The sequence below is a fragment of the Suncus etruscus genome, chromosome 17 (assembly GCF_024139225.1).
Source record: "Suncus etruscus isolate mSunEtr1 chromosome 17, mSunEtr1.pri.cur, whole genome shotgun sequence".
NCBI classification, from domain to species: Eukaryota; Metazoa; Chordata; class Mammalia; order Eulipotyphla; family Soricidae; genus Suncus; species Suncus etruscus.
This window is the reverse complement of record NC_064864.1, coordinates 32,490,568-32,507,773: the sequence shown is the minus strand read 5'-3', so window position 1 is coordinate 32,507,773 and position 17,206 is coordinate 32,490,568. Positions and strand designations below refer to the sequence as shown.

At 47.6% G+C, this 17,206-nt stretch overlaps 1 protein-coding gene across 1 annotated transcript in view; it reads left to right on the top strand.

The window, feature by feature from the left end:
- Window positions 1-12,495, top strand: part of OGDHL (oxoglutarate dehydrogenase L) — a 28,809-nt gene extending 16,314 nt beyond the window's left edge. Inside the window, exons 10-24 of the mRNA XM_049790768.1 lie at window positions 2,073-2,252; window positions 2,407-2,535; window positions 2,995-3,174; window positions 3,435-3,587; window positions 4,095-4,197; window positions 4,621-4,749; window positions 5,599-5,749; window positions 6,563-6,690; window positions 7,364-7,542; window positions 9,088-9,159; window positions 9,261-9,386; window positions 9,493-9,565; window positions 11,055-11,218; window positions 11,374-11,528; window positions 11,743-12,495. Coding sequence (XP_049646725.1) covers window positions 2,073-2,252; window positions 2,407-2,535; window positions 2,995-3,174; window positions 3,435-3,587; window positions 4,095-4,197; window positions 4,621-4,749; window positions 5,599-5,749; window positions 6,563-6,690; window positions 7,364-7,542; window positions 9,088-9,159; window positions 9,261-9,386; window positions 9,493-9,565; window positions 11,055-11,218; window positions 11,374-11,528; window positions 11,743-11,866 — 2,046 coding nt within the window. The 3' untranslated portion in view covers window positions 11,867-12,495. The remainder of the gene's footprint in view (window positions 1-2,072; window positions 2,253-2,406; window positions 2,536-2,994; window positions 3,175-3,434; window positions 3,588-4,094; window positions 4,198-4,620; window positions 4,750-5,598; window positions 5,750-6,562; window positions 6,691-7,363; window positions 7,543-9,087; window positions 9,160-9,260; window positions 9,387-9,492; window positions 9,566-11,054; window positions 11,219-11,373; window positions 11,529-11,742) is intronic.
- The last annotated feature ends 4,711 nt before the right edge of the window (window positions 12,496-17,206 follow it).

Below are 17,206 nucleotides of genomic sequence, written 5' to 3'. Positions count from 1 at the left end.
TTCTGCTTTTCATCTCCCCTTTGAAATCTCCTCGTCTTTCAGGAACTCTGTGCCCCTTTGTCAGTACAGCTGTCTTATGCTGGCTTTCAGGAGTGCATCTCTGTATGTTCTGGCCTTGTCCAGCTGTGTGTTCTGACTGTTACCAGGTGTGAGTGTATTGCATACATGAGTAAGTGGACATGTGTGTATGATCAGGCCTCCTGTAGGTATATATATGAGTACATTCTTTCTCTAGCTGTGCATGTGTGTATATGTGTCCAGGCCTTCTTCAGGTGTATATGTGAGTACGTGTGAATGGTTTGTTTAAGTGCACATCTCTGTGGTAGCCTAGTGAGGGCAAGGACCACATACTGAGCACCTGGTAAGAGATGCTTAGTATGTGAGTGATATTAAATGACATCCTCAGTCACCAACGGGGCAGGATGAAGAGGTCTAGAATTCACATCCACTACCTCTTAGCCTAGAATCTTCTCACAATCATGCTTATTCTGCTTAATTTTCTTCTCTCAGAGTCTCATTTTGCTCTTCTGTAAAATAGGAATCAGGGAACCTGTTTCTAGTGTGCTTATGAGGAATCAAGGAGATGCATGTGTAGACTATAAAACCTATCCTGAGGTCACTCTAAAATAGGGGTTAATGGGCTAGAGCAATAATACAACAGGTAGGACATATGACTTGCCAACAGCTGATCCTGGTTCAATCCCTGGTGCCCCATATGGTCCTCTTAGCCCACCAAGTGTGATCCTTGAGTTAAGAGCCAGGATTAAATCCTGAGCACCAGTGGTGTGGCCAAAAAAAATAGTAAAGCCTTTTTGCATAAAAATTAATATGAGCATATTTTATTTTTATTAAAGCTCCTAAAAGGCAATACAAGTCCTCAGGTGAGACTGCCTTTTATTATCCCCTGTGGTGCCAATGTGGCCCGTTTTTTTGTGTGTGAATGTATGTTCTTCTAGAAAGTTTCATGCAGATAGGAACTTACTAGAGCAGCTCTGCTTATGAATAGACAGTACTGATCATGACCCACATTCTTCTTGAACATGTCATAAACCCCAGGAGTCCCCTGTAGGTGGGCTGCTGGCCAGAGTGAGTGTCTCTCTGCCTGTGTGAGTAAATTGTCAAGGGGCAGTGGAGTGACATGGGTGAGAGCACATTGCCCTACAAGCTTGTAAACCCCTGAAAAGTGGGTTGTGCCAGGGGCCCATCGTGCCTCACCATCCACTCTTCCTGCCTCTGCTGCCACCAGAGCAGAACATGGCTGTTTTACCTTGATGCTTCTTGTAGATACAGTGATTTTTTTTACATGTCTCTAAGATACATTGGTTTCTTTTGCTGTCAATTACTCCTTATGGCTTTTGTTCATTTTCTTCTGGGGCTTGGAAGCTCTCTATCTACTGACCTGTCAAAATGCCTCTGGTATAAAGGGAATTGGTGTTGTCTCGGCATTTGTCTTACAAATATGTTCCGGGCTTGATGTTTCTGCCCGTTAACACTGTACCAGGGTTTGCTTTTCCTATGACAAATTGATTAGATCCCAGCTCTCTTGCCATTTTAGGCTTCTGATGTACATTGTCTAGAAAGGTTTTCCCCACTCCAAGATGGTCAAGTATTGTGCTTTCTTTTGTGGTTGTGGCTTTGCCTGTTGTGTGTGTGGTTTTTTGGTTACTTTGATGGAAAGACTTGGCAGGAATCCTGAGTCTCAGCTTCCCTAGGATTCCTCCCCCATCTCTGCTCTCATGGTCACTATAGCCTCAATTACTTGCTTCCTCTGCAGCCAGTGACACTGAGAGGATGGTGGCTGAAGAAGGCTGGGGCTCTGAGGTCTGGATACTCAGTTGAGACAGTTTGCCTGTAAGGCACAATGAAGAAAGAGGGTGGAGATGGCTTAAAGACAGTCTTTCCTGGGTCGGTCCTGGTACTCTTAATGGTGTTCAGAGGATGCTCTAGCATAGTTCTCAGGATGCTATTGGCAAGGCTCCCATGTGCAAGGCTCCAGCCCTTTGTATCATCCCTTCTACCAGTTTAAAAATGAAGTGGAAGTTGGGCTCCTCATGGGCTCCCTCAATTTCCAGGGCTCTGGAGACGTCAAGTATCACCTTGGCATGTACCATGAGAGGATCAACCGTGTCACCAACAGGAACATCACACTGTCACTCGTGGCCAACCCCTCACACCTGGAAGCTGTGGACCCAGTGGTACAGGGGAAGACAAAGGCTGAGCAGTTCTACCGTGGGGATGCCCAGGGCAAGAAGGCAAGTTCCCTGGATAGGAAGGGAGGATGCTGATTTGGAGGTTTAGGGTCGGGTACTTAGTATGTAAGGCCTTAGGTCTCTGCCTCCAGGGGAGAAGGGCTTCTTCTCAGGCTTGGGATCTTGGTGCTCCTTTTGGCTCATATTCTGCCCACAGGTCATGTCCATCTTGGTCCATGGAGATGCTGCCTTTGCTGGCCAAGGTGTCGTCTATGAGACCTTCCACCTGAGTGACCTGCCCTCTTACACCACCAATGGCACCATACATGTCGTTGTCAACAATCAGGTGATTGTTCCAGGACCCAAGAGGGAGCTAGTCCTGCTGCTGGCCCTATAGTTCTTTAGTTTCCCTGCCATGACCTAGGGCAGTGGGCCTGCCATTCACTGTATGGGTTTCCTGGGTGGAGGTTGCAGAACTCAAGTTAGTTACCCAGGCCCCTGAACTTAGTCCATAGGATGAGGTTTACCAGGCACATGTACCTTTTGCCACCCATGGAAAGTGGGCAGATAAGAAGGAGCAGAACCCTTCTCAGGACAGTGCTGCCATTCCTGGGCATAGCTGCTGATTATGATTTCAGGGCCCTTCCCTATCCCTATTCCCCCCTTTTCATTCATGTAGGCTGCTTGATAATCCTGAAGGATCCCCCCCTCAGCCCCACCCTATCCCCTTGTCCCTCTGGCCTCCCAGGCTGGTACCCTCTTGGCTCTCCTAAACTGTAACCTTCCATGACTTCTACTTTTGCAGATTGGCTTCACCACAGACCCCCGCATGGCCCGCTCCTCACCCTACCCCACTGACGTGGCCCGTGTGGTCAATGCGCCCATCTTCCATGTGAACGCAGATGACCCTGAGGCTGTGATGTATGTGTGCAGTGTGGCAGCTGAGTGGAGAAACACCTTCAACAAAGACGTCGTGGTTGACCTGGTAGGACGACCTGGGGGCTGAGGTGGAGGTGTGTGGCCTATTTTTGCTGTGACAAAGGGGTGGGTTTGAGGGTTGGGAGATCTTGAATCAAAGTTTCTGGAATCCATTTATGCTTGGGCTGGGAGTAGTACTTAGGGAGTTGTGGTGTAATTAGCTTCTAGGAATGCCCCAGTTTCACAGTGTTGTTGCCAACCATACTTCCTGTGGGGACGGTGATCAGAGAGCCATCTCCTCCCCTATCACCCATTGGATCCCTATAGGTCTGTTATCGCCGGCGTGGCCACAATGAGATGGATGAGCCCATGTTCACACAGCCACTCATGTACAAGCAAATCCACAGGCAGGTACCTGTGCTGAAGAAATATGCAGATAAGCTCATTGCTGAGGGCACTGTCACCCTGCAAGAATTTGAGGTAGGTGGCCAGGGGGATAAGCTTAGGTGGGTCTAGGACCCTGTAGTGGTGGCTGGATACTGGTAATTCAGCTGCCAGTGGTGAGCCTGATTCCCAAGAACTCCCATTTATTAAGAGGGACAGAGAACCCCAGAACACATTTGCTCACTGGTGAAATGAACAAATGCTGCTATATGGGGAACCAGAAATCCAGGAAGGCTCTTGCAGGAGATGGTTCTGAACCAACATTTTCCTCAAGGTTCTTTATGAATATATTTTCATCTCATTTGGGGTAACTCTTGATAGTAAATTTTTCTTGTGTGTTTCCCAAATTTCTACTTGAGCATACAATAGACCCACTACCCCCAGACCTTGGCAACCTGTCTAGGATCCACTTGAACTCAGACTTTAGCCTCTGGCTAGAGGTTTCTGCATGACAGTCAGAGAGTGAGGGGTACCAGGTTGATGATTCAAAAGGACCTAGTCTTTAGCTGCCCAGGCTTCATTTGCATTGGCCTCTGGTTTCAGGAAGAAATTGCCAAGTACGACCGGATCTGTGAGGAGGCCTATGGCAGGTCTAAGGACAAAAAGATCCTGCACATCAAGCACTGGCTTGATTCCCCATGGCCAGGTGAGCTAGTGATGTGGGATGAGAAACCAGTACCCAACTCTGAGGTGGTGGCACTATCCCTAGGGACTGTGTTGGGCTCACTCCTGCAGGATGGGGTAGGGTGGGGGCTGTGTGTAAGACAGGGAAGAAGCCATTGCCTTGACAGCATGTGTGTCCAGCATAGTCTGAACCAAGTTAGGAAGGGAGAACCCTGATGGAGGCCTGATGGCCAATTTTTGGATAGGACCAGATGGCTATGACACCATGCCATCAGCCCAGCAGAGCCAGAACTTATTGCTCTGAGTCTTTCTGTATATGATCTTGGGGTTACACATTAGGATGGCGTGAGGAGTTTTGAGGCCTGACTCTGAGTCAGTCTGAGGCTGAATCACCAAAGCTCTGAGGCCCCACTGCCACCAAAGTGCACAATTCCTGTTCCCTCAGGCTTCTTCAACATGGACGGGGAGCCCAAGAGCATGACATGCCCTACCACAGGCATCCCAGAGGACATGCTGTTGCACATTGGCACCGTGGCCAGCTCTGTGCCCCTGGAGGACTTCAAGATCCATACAGGTAAAGTAGCATGAGTCCTGGTATTATGACTCTGACAGTTGTGTGGGCAATTGACTGGTGACTCAGCTGTGGTCTCGGCCACACATCAGGTGCCCATGATAGCAGCATCTCTCAGCTGGCAGAGTGATGCTGTGTGGTGTTGGCAGCCAAGTTTGCATCAGCTCCCTTGGGTTTTTCTATTGCCTTTTCCAGGGCTAGGAAGCAAGAACTTCCCATAGGGGTTGAGGAGAGTCAGGCCCGAATTGTAGGAGGCTGGCCATGTTGAACTCACCCACATGGGAAGAGAGTGACCCAATACTCTGGGGAAAGCCTGGACTGCTGGGCCATGGTGACTGCATACAGGGCAGCCACAGCCTTTGCTTAGGAAGCCTGAGGGCCCCAGTGGCAGGAGCAGGACTCTTGTACAATGCACCCTGAGACCAGCCTGTGGGAGTTCCCTGGGGGGATCAAGTTGGGGAGGTTCTCCCCAATTTTTGCAGACCCAAGTGTCCTAGGGTATCTACTTTCAGCTCATGTTATGGGGTCTTTGTGGGTGTGGGCCTGCGGAAGTCCAGTGTGGGCTTGATTCTTGCATTCCTACCCAAGTACCTTTAATGCTGTGATGGCGAGTCAATGACAGTTTTTTGCCTGGAGAGTATAGAATCAGCATATTTTTGGGGGGCTATGAGAAAAGGACCAAATTTCTGGTGCCCTCTCCCTACTGTGAAGAGAGGCCCTAAGGGTTGGGGAAGTCAGGCTCCTGGAGCCTGTGTAGCCCTGGGATTGGGGTAGGGTTTTGCTGTGCTGATTTGTCTGCTCTGGGCCCTGGTGCCTTGGTGGCCCTGAGCAAACTGTCCATTCCCTTTACAGGCCTCTCTCGCATTCTGCGAGGCCGTGCAGACATGACCAAGAACAGGACAGTGGACTGGGCGCTGGCTGAGTACATGGCCTTCGGCTCCCTGCTCAAAGAGGGTATCCACGTGCGGCTCAGTGGGCAGGATGTGGAGAGAGGCACATTCAGGTGAGGGAAGGCAGCTCCAGCCCCTAGACCCTGGGCAGATTCTCCAAGAAGCTACCTGGGGTTAGTTCAGAGCTACAAGATAGAGCTAGCCTTTCCTCCTCTTCTCTGACTTCATCTGGGGCACCTCTGGCAAGCTCCCTATCTGGCTTATGAGATATTCATATAGGCCCCTCTCATTGACTTGGCTAATAGGGGGCACTGGTTTTCTCACTGTTTTCCTTCATCACCCAGAGCTGATAACTTGATCAAAGAGGATCATGAATCTCAGGCCTGTGGCACTAATATCACCAGATCCTCTGTGTGAAAACTGTGTCCAGTCAGTTCCCTAACTTGCTGTTGAGTTTTGGGGACCAGAATCAGGACTTATGCCAGTTGTGCCCATGACATGTCATCTAATGCCTGCAATGTTTTGGATTTAATGGGAGGGTGAGTTGTGCTGTGCTGTGGTGTCTGGGTCTCACCCATTGCCATCCTCACATCCTGTGGTTGTGCCATGGCTTCAGTGCTCCCTAAAGGACTGCATACTCCCCTCGCCTAGCTCAGGTTTCTTTCCCTGAAGGGTCCCTGCTCCCTGTAGGGTCAGCAGGCAGAACCAGCAGGGGTAACCTGCGGCTGTAACTGTTAGGGAACAGTCTCATACTCTTCCTTTTGCAAGGCCTCATCAGTCTTTCTGTGAGTGAGAAATGGAGACCCTCACATCTGTGCTCAGGAACCAGTAAAGGAGCTCCAGGTTCCATCCTGCAGAGCCTGACCTGGTGAGGACAGCTCACCACTTCTGTCTGCCATGTCTTTCTTCTGCTCTCTCCCTTGCAGCCACCGACACCATGTTCTCCATGACCAAGAAGTTGACAGGAGGATCTGTGTCCCCATGAACCACCTTTGGCCAGACCAGGCACCCTACACCGTGTGCAATAGTTCCCTCTCAGAGTATGGAGTTTTGGGTGCGTCCCAGCTCTGCCTGCAGCCAGAGGCCAGGGCAGGCTTATGGTATACAGAGAGTCAGTGCAGTGCGTTGGGTACCCCGGATTTGGGAGCTATGTGAGGCTGTCCTGGGAGCCTGAATGCTGAGTGGAAACTCTGGTAAGCAGAGCTCCCAGCCTCAGCAATAAACAAGACCTGTTAGACGTCATGGTGGCTGAACTGCTGAATGACCTCTCCCTGTGTTCATGACCTGCCTCCCACCTTTGTACTATACCCAGCCACCCTGGCCTGAGTCTCTATCCCAAGATTCTGGGATCCTAGGTCTCATGTCCCGTGTGTGTGTATGTGTGTGTGTGTGTGTGTGTGTGTGTGTGTGTGTGTGTGTGTGTGTGTGTCCTGTCCTCCCTCAGGCTCTTGATAACAGTCTTTTTGTACTCATCCTCTGTAGGGAGTTGCCTTTGAGTGCTTCCTGCCTTTTTCTAGACTCTCCACCCTTCCCATCATGTCTACTCATGGCTCCTGGCCTCCAGGGCTGAAGTTGGTCAGACCAATAGCCAGGGCAGGGTAGTCTGGGAGAAGGAGTTTCTGAGATCCTCCTGGTCTGCCAGAGACTGAGTAGGGGCAGGACAGTGCATATGGAAGGACTGGGGTTTTTAGGGGATGGCAGACTCTGCCTTGGTATCTTCTCTGCAGGTTTCGAGTTGGGCTATGCCATGGCCAGCCCCAACGCACTAGTACTCTGGGAGGCGCAGTTCGGTGACTTCCACAATACGGCCCAGTGCATCATCGACCAGTTTATCAGCACAGGGCAGGCCAAGTGGGTGCGGCACAATGGCATCGTGCTGCTGCTGCCACATGGCATGGAGGGCATGGTGAGGGCCTTGGGGGGCTAGGGCTGGATGGTTGGCCTGCTAATGCAATGATGCCCTTGCCAAAAACAGCAATAATGATCCCACTCTTGCTGATCATCTGAGAGTGTGCTCAGTGCCAAGCTTTGCTTAAGATTTCCCTGGTGAATTAGCATTTCTGTCCTCACAACAACCTCACAAAGCAGACCCTCCTTCTACTACATGGATAAAGGAGCACAGGTTCAGGAAGGCAAAGTAGTTTGCCTGATATCACAGAGCTAGGAGCTGTAAGCTAGACCCCTGCTATACCTTGTTGTATCTCATTTGGTCCCCTGTGGCGTACCCAGTCTGTACCCTCCTATGGGGGAGAGGGAGGTATGCAGGTATGGTTAGGCTGCAGGGGAGATGCCAGATGCCTGCGTTCAGCTGGGCCTGGTCAGTGGTCAGGGACCCCCACTGTCTTACTGCCTATTCTTGAGTGGTTTTGGTCTGACCCTATGAGCTCCCCCAGACTGGGCCAGTCTAAATCATTTCACATGCCAGGCACTGCAATAGATTGAAGGTCGCCTGCTTCTTTGTCATTGGGTAGAGCTTTTGATGGGTAAAAGGACTGGTCTGAGCCATACTGGTGGAGGTAGGAAACTGGGGGGCAGCATGAGGAAGGTCACCCCTTTAGGAAGCCAGCTTAGATGTCAGTGTAGGGATATCTGGCTGCTCTTAGGCACAGGGGTGGGGTGGAAAGAAGAGACTGCTTAGCTCATAATTGACTCTTCCTGGTCATGTGAACTTGGGTTTGTTTTTGTTTTTCTGTTTAATTTTTGAATTGTTCCCAGCAGTGCTCTGCTCTGGGTTTTCCCTGCTAGAGATGCATGGGGGTGGGTGTCCCTCTGAGCAGTACTCAGGGGACCAGGTGGTGTTGGAGTTTGAACCCAGATATCCAGCATAAAAAGTTTGTGTATGACTCATGGAGCTATATCCCTGACCCAGAAAGTAGTTTCTTTATCTATGCCTCTCAGTGTCTTCCTCTGTCAGTGAGGAAATAGTGTCTATATTACTTGTCTGATCTGTGAAAAGTGTGTGTGGGGTCTGGAGAACAGAGTACAGAGCCTTTAAGAGGGATAGAAATTTAAAGAAGGTTGTAGAGACCTTCACACATGCTGGCCTTGAACCCATCCTCTGGGGACTCTATTCATTCTTTAGTCTTACTTTTAATTTTATTTATTTATTATTTTTTGGATTTTGGGTCACACACCCAGTGGCACACAGGGGTTACTCCCGGCTCTATACACTCAGAAATCACTCTTGGCAGGCACCGGGGACCATATGGGTTGTTGGGATTTGAACCATCACCCATTCTGGATTGGCTGCATGCAAGGCAAACGCCCTACTGCTGTGCTATCTCTCCAGACCCTAGTCTTACATTTTATGATTCTTATCTATGAATCCTGAGAAACCATCTAGGTTGCCTGCTCCCTGAGTCCTGGAGTCCATACCAGGCCAATACTGTCTTGTGTCACTGTCCCTTCCATAGTTCTAACAACACCCCTGACACCTGGATTTTGCTTTTAGGGTCCAGAGCACTCGTCAGCTCGGCCTGAGAGGTTCCTGCAGATGAGCAATGATGACTCAGATGCATATCCTGTGAGTGCTGCTCTTGGGATGGGTCCTGGAATACTAACTTGCCTTGTCAGGATATGGGTGCTGTTACCAGGCTGTCCCCCAGCCACGCTCTCCTCCCACAGGCCTTCACTCCTGATTTTGAGGTGAGCCAACTCTACGACTGTAACTGGATTGTCGTCAACTGCTCCACTCCAGCTAACTACTTTCATGTCCTGCGCCGACAAATCCTGCTGCCCTTCCGCAAGCCAGTGAGTGCTTGCCCTTCTTGTACACCTCTGCAGCGCAGGGGCGAGGGCTGGTGGGTGGTGGGGGCTGGCCGGGGACAGATGTCAACTGGGCCTGTTTTCCTTCTAGCTGATTGTCTTCACACCAAAATCTCTGCTGAGGCATCCAGATGCCAAGTCCAGCTTTGACCAAATGGTGTCTGGTATGTGCTGGACTCTGGGGGGTCAGAATGGCTGATGGGGCCCCAGAAGCCTGTGGTAGGACCTCTACTCCTGGAGCTCCATCAGCCCTGTGGCAACTCCCAGTACAGCTCTTAGGTTGGAAGATTGGCAGGCTGCCAGCTGGCCTGCCCAGGTCTCTTAGGCTGAGTGCCAGGCTCAGAGATGCACTGGAACTCCCCAAGCCACTTGGCAGGGCTGCCTGTCTGTGCCAGGCAAAATGGGATGTGGGAGATCAGAATGAGTTTTTCTGGCCCTCAGATGGGATACACTGTGCCAGGTTTGTCCCATTCTTTCTCGCATGAGCCAGTTATTGGTCTTTGGAGCCCAATGTTGTCCAGCCCCCACTCCACCTTTGTCAAGCTCTCAGCCTCAGTTTTTTTAGAAATGGACTGGACCGAGGTACCTCTGAAGGGCCCAGTGTCAGGGTGAGATATTAGTTGGAGATCAGTAAAACTGGGCACCCAGTGCTTAACTCTGGTGAGACTAGCAGCTTGTAATCCTCCCTCTTAATGTCCTTACCTGGGAAGGGCAATCTGACTGACAGCAGCTTTCTTGGTGTGTGTGTGTGTGTGTGTGTGTGTGTGTGTGTGTGTGTGTGTGTGTGGCTTTGTGCTTGACTTGGTCCATGGCACCAGCTTAGAAAGAAACAATGGCTACAATTTGGAAATGGGTGGTTGGCTATAGCCTGAGGGAGGGAGGAAGGGGCCCTCCTTCTCAGCTTCTTAAATCATGGCTCATGACCCCATATGCATGGGGTCACCTGATTAAATGCAGTGTCATGATAAAGGTTTCTGACTGTGCAGTGACCAAACATCATCAATTCAGTGTGAGTCATGGAATGAATTATAGGCACTTCTAGCAGCAAGGCTTACCTGGGTGCATTTCTTGGTTGAAAAGGGAGTGTGATAAAAGGAAGGGCACTTGCTTTGCACATATATGACCTGGATCTCTAGCATACCAGATGGTCCCTTAAGCACTGCCAGGAGTAATTCCTGAGTGCAGAGTAACCAGATATGGTCAAGAATTCCCAAAGCAAAACAAAACAAAAGAAGGAAAGGGGATTGCAAATGGAGAAAGCTAAGAAAAACTGTGCACCATCTAAATAGTAGTAGATGGCAGGAGATGGGCAGGGTGTCATGGGGAGTGGGTCTAGGCAGAATGAAGCTCACAGTTGGGGTGAGGCATCTTTGCTTTCGTTCCCTCCAGAGTTTACCCCCAGGCACTCCTCACTTGACCATCCCCTGTAGCTGCTGGTCCCTTGGCTCTTACCTTTCTCTCTCCACTTCTGAGCGACAGCTTAGACTGTCCTTTCTCCTCTGTTGTGTTTGGGCTCAAAAGAATCACATCACAGGCCTAAGCCCAAGGTTAGTTCAGAGTGTGGAAGAGTCTGATGGTGCTAGGGTGTCCTGCTGGCTCCCCCATAAACTCAGTCCCTTCCAGAAGCTTATGGCTCCATCCTGCTGTCCCTAGGGACTAGCTTCCTCCGGCTGATTCCAGAGGATGGAGCTGCATCGAAGTCCCCTGAGCAGGTACGGCGCCTCATCTTCTGCACTGGCAAGGTCTACTATGACCTGGTGAAGGAGCGGAACAGCCAGGGTTTGGAGAGCCAGGTGGCCATCACGCGCCTGGAGCAGGTATGCCTAAACCTCATTACATCAGGTGATAGGTGAGGACAAACTGCCACCACACTTCTTGGCAGGAAGGGTTGGCAGGTTGGCCATGGGCCATGGGTTGGCAGGTTAGCCATGGGCACCCTTGTTATACTCCCCTTTCTCCCTACCTGCTGCAGATCTCTCCATTCCCCTTTGACCTCATTAAACAAGAGGCAGAGAAGTATTCAAATGCAGAGCTGGTGTGGTGCCAGGAGGAGCACAAGAACATGGGCTACTATGACTACATCAGCCCACGCTTCATGACCATCCTGAGCCGGGCACGGCCCATATGGTACATAATGGGGGTGAGGGGAGCACCTTTGTTTTTGTCTCACAACTATATCTGAACTAGATAGCCTCCTTCCTTTCACTGTAGGCCAGATACTGAGCCTCTAAGGCCTTCAGATTCTATCTTTCAACACCAGGAGCATGATAAAGTCTGATAGACTTTGAGATAGGGGAAAATCAAGGTTCTGTCCTTCCATTAACTCATGTCTTCTCTCCAGGTACGTTGGCCGTGATCCAGCAGCTGCTCCAGCCACGGGGAACAGAAACACTCACCTGGTATCTCTGAAGAAGTTTCTAGATACAGCCTTCAATCTCCAGGCCTTTGAGGGCAAGACATTTTAAAAGCTGAGCAAGACCTGTTGGGGTCTTGCAGTAGTGCTCTCTGGGAATACTGGGGACTAGCTAGTTGCCCGTGCCTAGGAGATGGGTGATGGGATTCCCCTCCCCAGAATAAAAAAGATTATTGAGGCCAAAGAATAGTCACTGCTGGCTTCAGGATTATACCACTTTGGGCCTTGTTTTCTTTTGTTTGTTCGTTTGTTTCCAAATTCTATTAGAATTGAGCAAGCAGGGGTGTAGGCTAAGAAAAGAGAGCTTGTTTTGAAGTATTTCTCCAGCTGCCCTAGAAATTTGGGGGTGGCATCTCCCTAAGTGTCAGTAATTTTATTAGCAGACAGTTGTCGAGGCTGGCAACCTTGTCTCCAGTCTGTCCCATCCTGGCAGAACTGGCTAGCGTTTACCCTGTTCTTGTACATCTGTAGATCTGAGGAATAGTTGCTTTTGTGCTAATAGAAATAGAGATTTTAGCAATAACTTATCAGGTGAAGCACAACCCTGCTCCATGATTTATTTGTGCTCAGTTTTATGGGGCATACCCTAATGAGGTATATCAGATTCTGTGTAAAATATGGCCATAGCTCATGTGTAAAGTAGAAAACCAAATAACAGAAATAAAAGCAAGATTCATGAGATACTTTCTGTCTTCATTTTGCCATGTAAAAATGAAGGATTCATCCTTCAACAACCTTCAGCAGTTGGCTTAACAGGGACAGGAAAAAGAGCAGGAGAAGCTGACATGGAGGGCAAATGCCACCTTTGCTATATGGTTTTTCTTAGTACTGGCCTGTGTGTGCAAACCACTGGCACCTTCCCACTAGAAAACCACTGGCATCTTCCTACTGGCCTTTTGTAGGTTTTACCTCCCAGCAAAGATGCCGGCGGAGCTGCAGCACAGAAGAAATAATTTACTTTTTACAAGTCCTTTATTCATTTACCCCTTCTCAGAGCACTTTTGCTGTGCTCAGCACTGAGTCTATGGTGAAAGAAGTTTGTGTTTTTGTATGGCTTTTCCCATTCATGAGCCCCTCTGGAGATACCATAGACATAGTGATTCATGGAGTTGTGAGTTATTTTGGTGGCAAATGCAGAGGGCTACAGGAAAAACAAAACAAAACAAAAACAAAACAAAACAAAAAAAAAAGCCTGGGGTTGTTGCTTGAAAGATACCCAGGACATGTGAGTCTCTAGAGCAGATCCAGAAATACTAGCCATGATGGAGTGGGACAACCTAACAGATAAACTAACCAGAAGGTAGAAACAGGAATGTTAAAGCCACAAGTGCAACTTTAGGAAGTGCTGTATTTTTCGTAACAAAACACACTCCCCCCATCCCAAAATGCATCTTATGGAACGAATGCTGCCTGGAGCTGAAGCCTGAGTGCAGGGGAGGAGAGCATTAGAAAACTATGTGCATCTTATGATCAGGTGCATCTTATAAAGCAAAAAATACAGTATACTTTGAATTTTACCCCAGGAGCATTTCAGTTGTCAAAAAGTAAACACAGCTACAATTACCTCTAGAGTGTGCCAGTTGTTTAGCTGAGTGTTTTGCACGGATTGCCACATAGGTTAACCTTCATGGTGTGTTTGCTTATTGGGGCTACTCCCATTTTAAAGGTGAGGAAATCAAGGTTCACATGAAATTATTTGTCCAGGGTCACTCACCAAAGGGACAAACCTGTGTCAACAAGACCACCTTTCTCACCTTGGGAAACACACTAGCATTTCTGCTTCTGTGGTGATCTGTTCTGGGCTCTCTCTGCAGTTGAGCAGTTCCCATAGATTTTTACCTTTTGGAGGTACTGGACTTGCCCAGAGAGCCCATATTCTTTTTTTTTTTTTTTTTTTTAGTTTTTGGGTCACACCCGGCAGTGCTCAGGGGTTACTCCTGGCTGTCTGCTCAGAAATAACTCCTGGCAGGCACGGGGGACCATATGGGACACCGGGATTCGAACCAACCACCTTTGGTCCTGGATCGGCTGCTTGCAAGGCAAATGCCACTGTGCTATCTCTCCGGGCCCGAGAGCCCATGTTCTACAGCTGGAATACACTTCCCCTTCGGCATTCTCCACAGGCACCTTCAAACAGGCCAGGAAGACCCAGTTGTTTTGCTCAGCACACAGGATGCCCACCTGTGAAAAAGAAGGGATCCGGAGTCTATGAATATGTGAGCAGGTGCTAGGGAAAGACTTATAATATCTATGGTTAGCTTCAGAGGACAGGGATGGTTTGTTCTTCTGAAATTGTAAAATCTATGCATGTGTTTTGCATTTGTAATTCCTGAATCTGATCCCTGGTATCACATGGCCCCCAGCGAATCACCAGGAATAACATCTGAGCAGTGCCAAGTGTGGTCTCAAACAGAGATAAACAGAGAAAATATTACTTTAAACCTCAATAGATAGGCTGATTAGCAGAATAGATACTCCTGAAAAACAAAATTCTAATTGAAAGAACTTTGTACTTCTTCACTTTATTGTAATGATAGGGTCCAACATAAATGTGCCTAGCTGGGTGTTCACTGGGGGGACGTCAGGCTGCAGTATATGCAACTCTGAGCTGTGGAACTTGCCTGGAGTTGCACCTTTTAAAGCCTCCTGGTGTGCTTGCAGGGGATCACTGTGTTGCACAGACACTGCCTGGCTAGGAGATAGCAGGTCCTGGTCATGGTACTGACATATGTTCGCTTTTTCTTGCTCTTTGTATCCACCTTGTTATGTATGGTATGGCAGCATTTGTGTGAGATGCTGGGAGTACAGAAACTCAGTGGCACAGGAGATTGACCCCAGGCCTCACACTTGCAGAGTAGGTGCTTGAAGCCTATCAGTGTGGGGAAAATGCCAAGGAGTTCTCCCAAGAGCAAAGAATAGAATTATTAAATACAGAACTGTGTTTACAACAGCAGGGGTCTGGGGAATGGGGCGGAGGAGGACACTGAAGGAGGGTGTAGGGTGTAATGTGAGAATGTTTTATGCATGAAATTCTGTTAGTAACAGTATTATAACTCACAGTGCCTCAAATTAAAAAAAATCTTTAAACATATATTCAGTATAAACAGATACCAGTTTATATTTATATTAGCAGGTATCCTGCTGACATTCCCCGCCAACAGGGGGGTAAATCAGGAAACTTTGGGATTGAAATATTTTTGACTGTCAATATCAATATCTTGATTGTGACATTGTACTAGAGTTTTGAAAGATTATCAACTGGTGAAACTATAAAGTCTACAAAGGCTATCATTCAACACTACATATTTCAAAAGCTACTTCAAGTTAAGAAGTGTAAAAAAGCATGACTTATTGATGCCATTACAATGTGTAAGCATTCCTTCTATAAACTTCATACAAGTTCCTTATTAGATACATGTTTCATAACTACCAAAGTCTATCTTTTTTTTTTTAATTTTTATTTTGATCATAGTGGTTTACATAGTGTTGACAATAATATTTTAGGTACATATTTACATAAAATCAGGGGGGATTCCCATCACCAAATTGTCCTCCCTACACCTCCGTTTCTGTCCTACCTCCCATTTCCTCTTCCCTCACCCCAGGTCGGCTAGAATATGTGGTCCCCTCTGTATCTAACCCACAACTTAGTAGTCTTGCACCTGTTTGGTCTTGATGCCTCCCTTAGTTCCCCCTCTAACTGGAGGCAGGACTAGCTAGTTCAAGTTGCGTGGTTTTGTTTGAAAAAGAGAAAAGTAATAAACTGGGGTAAGGGTCTAATACCCCGAAACTGGGTGGAATCCTTCCAGAGGCTCTCATCATCGATTTGAGAGATGGAGAAAAAGAAGGTGAAACACTCCACCAGTACCAAAAGAAGTGTCAAATATCCAGTGAGGGCTTGAGCTATATCGATAAGCACCACAAAAACAAAAAACAAAAAAAAAACAACAGGCAAACAAACAAACAACAAAAAGCAAAACAAACAAAAACCAAACAAAAACAAACAAACAAACAAAACACGCCATGGTCTTGAAATGAGAAACATGGCATAGCACATAACGAAAGAAAAGAAAGGAAGAGAAAATATAAGTATGATTGGGGACAATTTCAATAATCACTCCCAAACAGAGAAATCGACCAAAATAGATAGGTGAATAAAAATAATAATAACAATAATAAATGGAGGTAAAAAAATATATAGATAATAACCAAGGTTTTGTGCTTTTTGTATTTTTATTTTTTCCCTCCTGCCCAGGCACAGTAAATATTGGGGTCATTCGAAAAGGAATTCACTTGGCCTAAGAGATATGGGGTTTCTCCGTCCTTGGAGCATACTGTCATGGGATCAACACTAGACTTTGCTCAGGAACCTTTACTCTCCCGGTGGTGGTTTTTTTTTTTTTTGGTGTGTGGAAGATTTCTGTTCTGTGTTTAGAGGTCTCAGTATCTGCACAGATCCTGAGGTGGGACTTATGATGAAGTCAGTCTTTGTGGTTCTAGAGGTTCTGTTACCTCCGTGTCATTTTAATCCATCTTCTGTGGTTGGTGATCTTGGTCTTTGCACTGATCCTAGGGTGGCACCTAGGATAGCGTCTTTCTTTGTGCTTCCAAAAGTCCCGTTCCGTTACAATTTTCTCTGCCGGACCTTTGGGACTGGGGATCCTGATTATTGTGCAGGTCATAGTTCAAACCCTAAACTAGGGCTTTTTTTTTTTTTTTTTTTTTTTGGTCCCAAGATGTATACCGTCTGGTCGTAGTTCTAGCAGCCAGTCAACTATAAATCACGATCTTGGCTTTTGGACCTACCAAAGGGTGCCAAGACTTCTGGTTTTGTCTTGTCGTTAGCTGGTAAGGTAGGTTAATCTGCTCTAAGGTCAGGATGCTCGGATTTTCCTCATTGTCAGGAAATCATGTTAGAGTTGGCCCTTGTTGTTGACCCCGCAGTATTAAGGCTGTCCCGGCTGGGATTTGTTTCTTGCCGCTGTTGTGAGGAACTGTGCCGTTTCTATGTCTGGGATCCAGGGTTCAAGGCTGGATGAATGGTATCTAAACACCTGAGGTCTAAGTTGATTCCACATGACATATTTTCAAGGTAGGAGATATCCCTGTATTATAAACAACTATGAGTTCCCATCTCTAGTAGACAAGAGCTCTTTTTTTTTTTTTATATGTAAGATTTCCCCTTTATTTGGTGTGCCTTTGCAGGGGGAAGTGGTGCTACATTATAATGTCTGTGTATTTGTGGGTGGACAGAGGGGATAACAGAAAGAGGTCACATACCCAAAAGCGAGGAGAAAAAGAAAAAGAAAAAAAAAGGAAACAAAAATGTATGCGCTCACAAATGTATATGTAGGACAAACATTTAAAAAATAAATTAATTAATTAAAAAAAT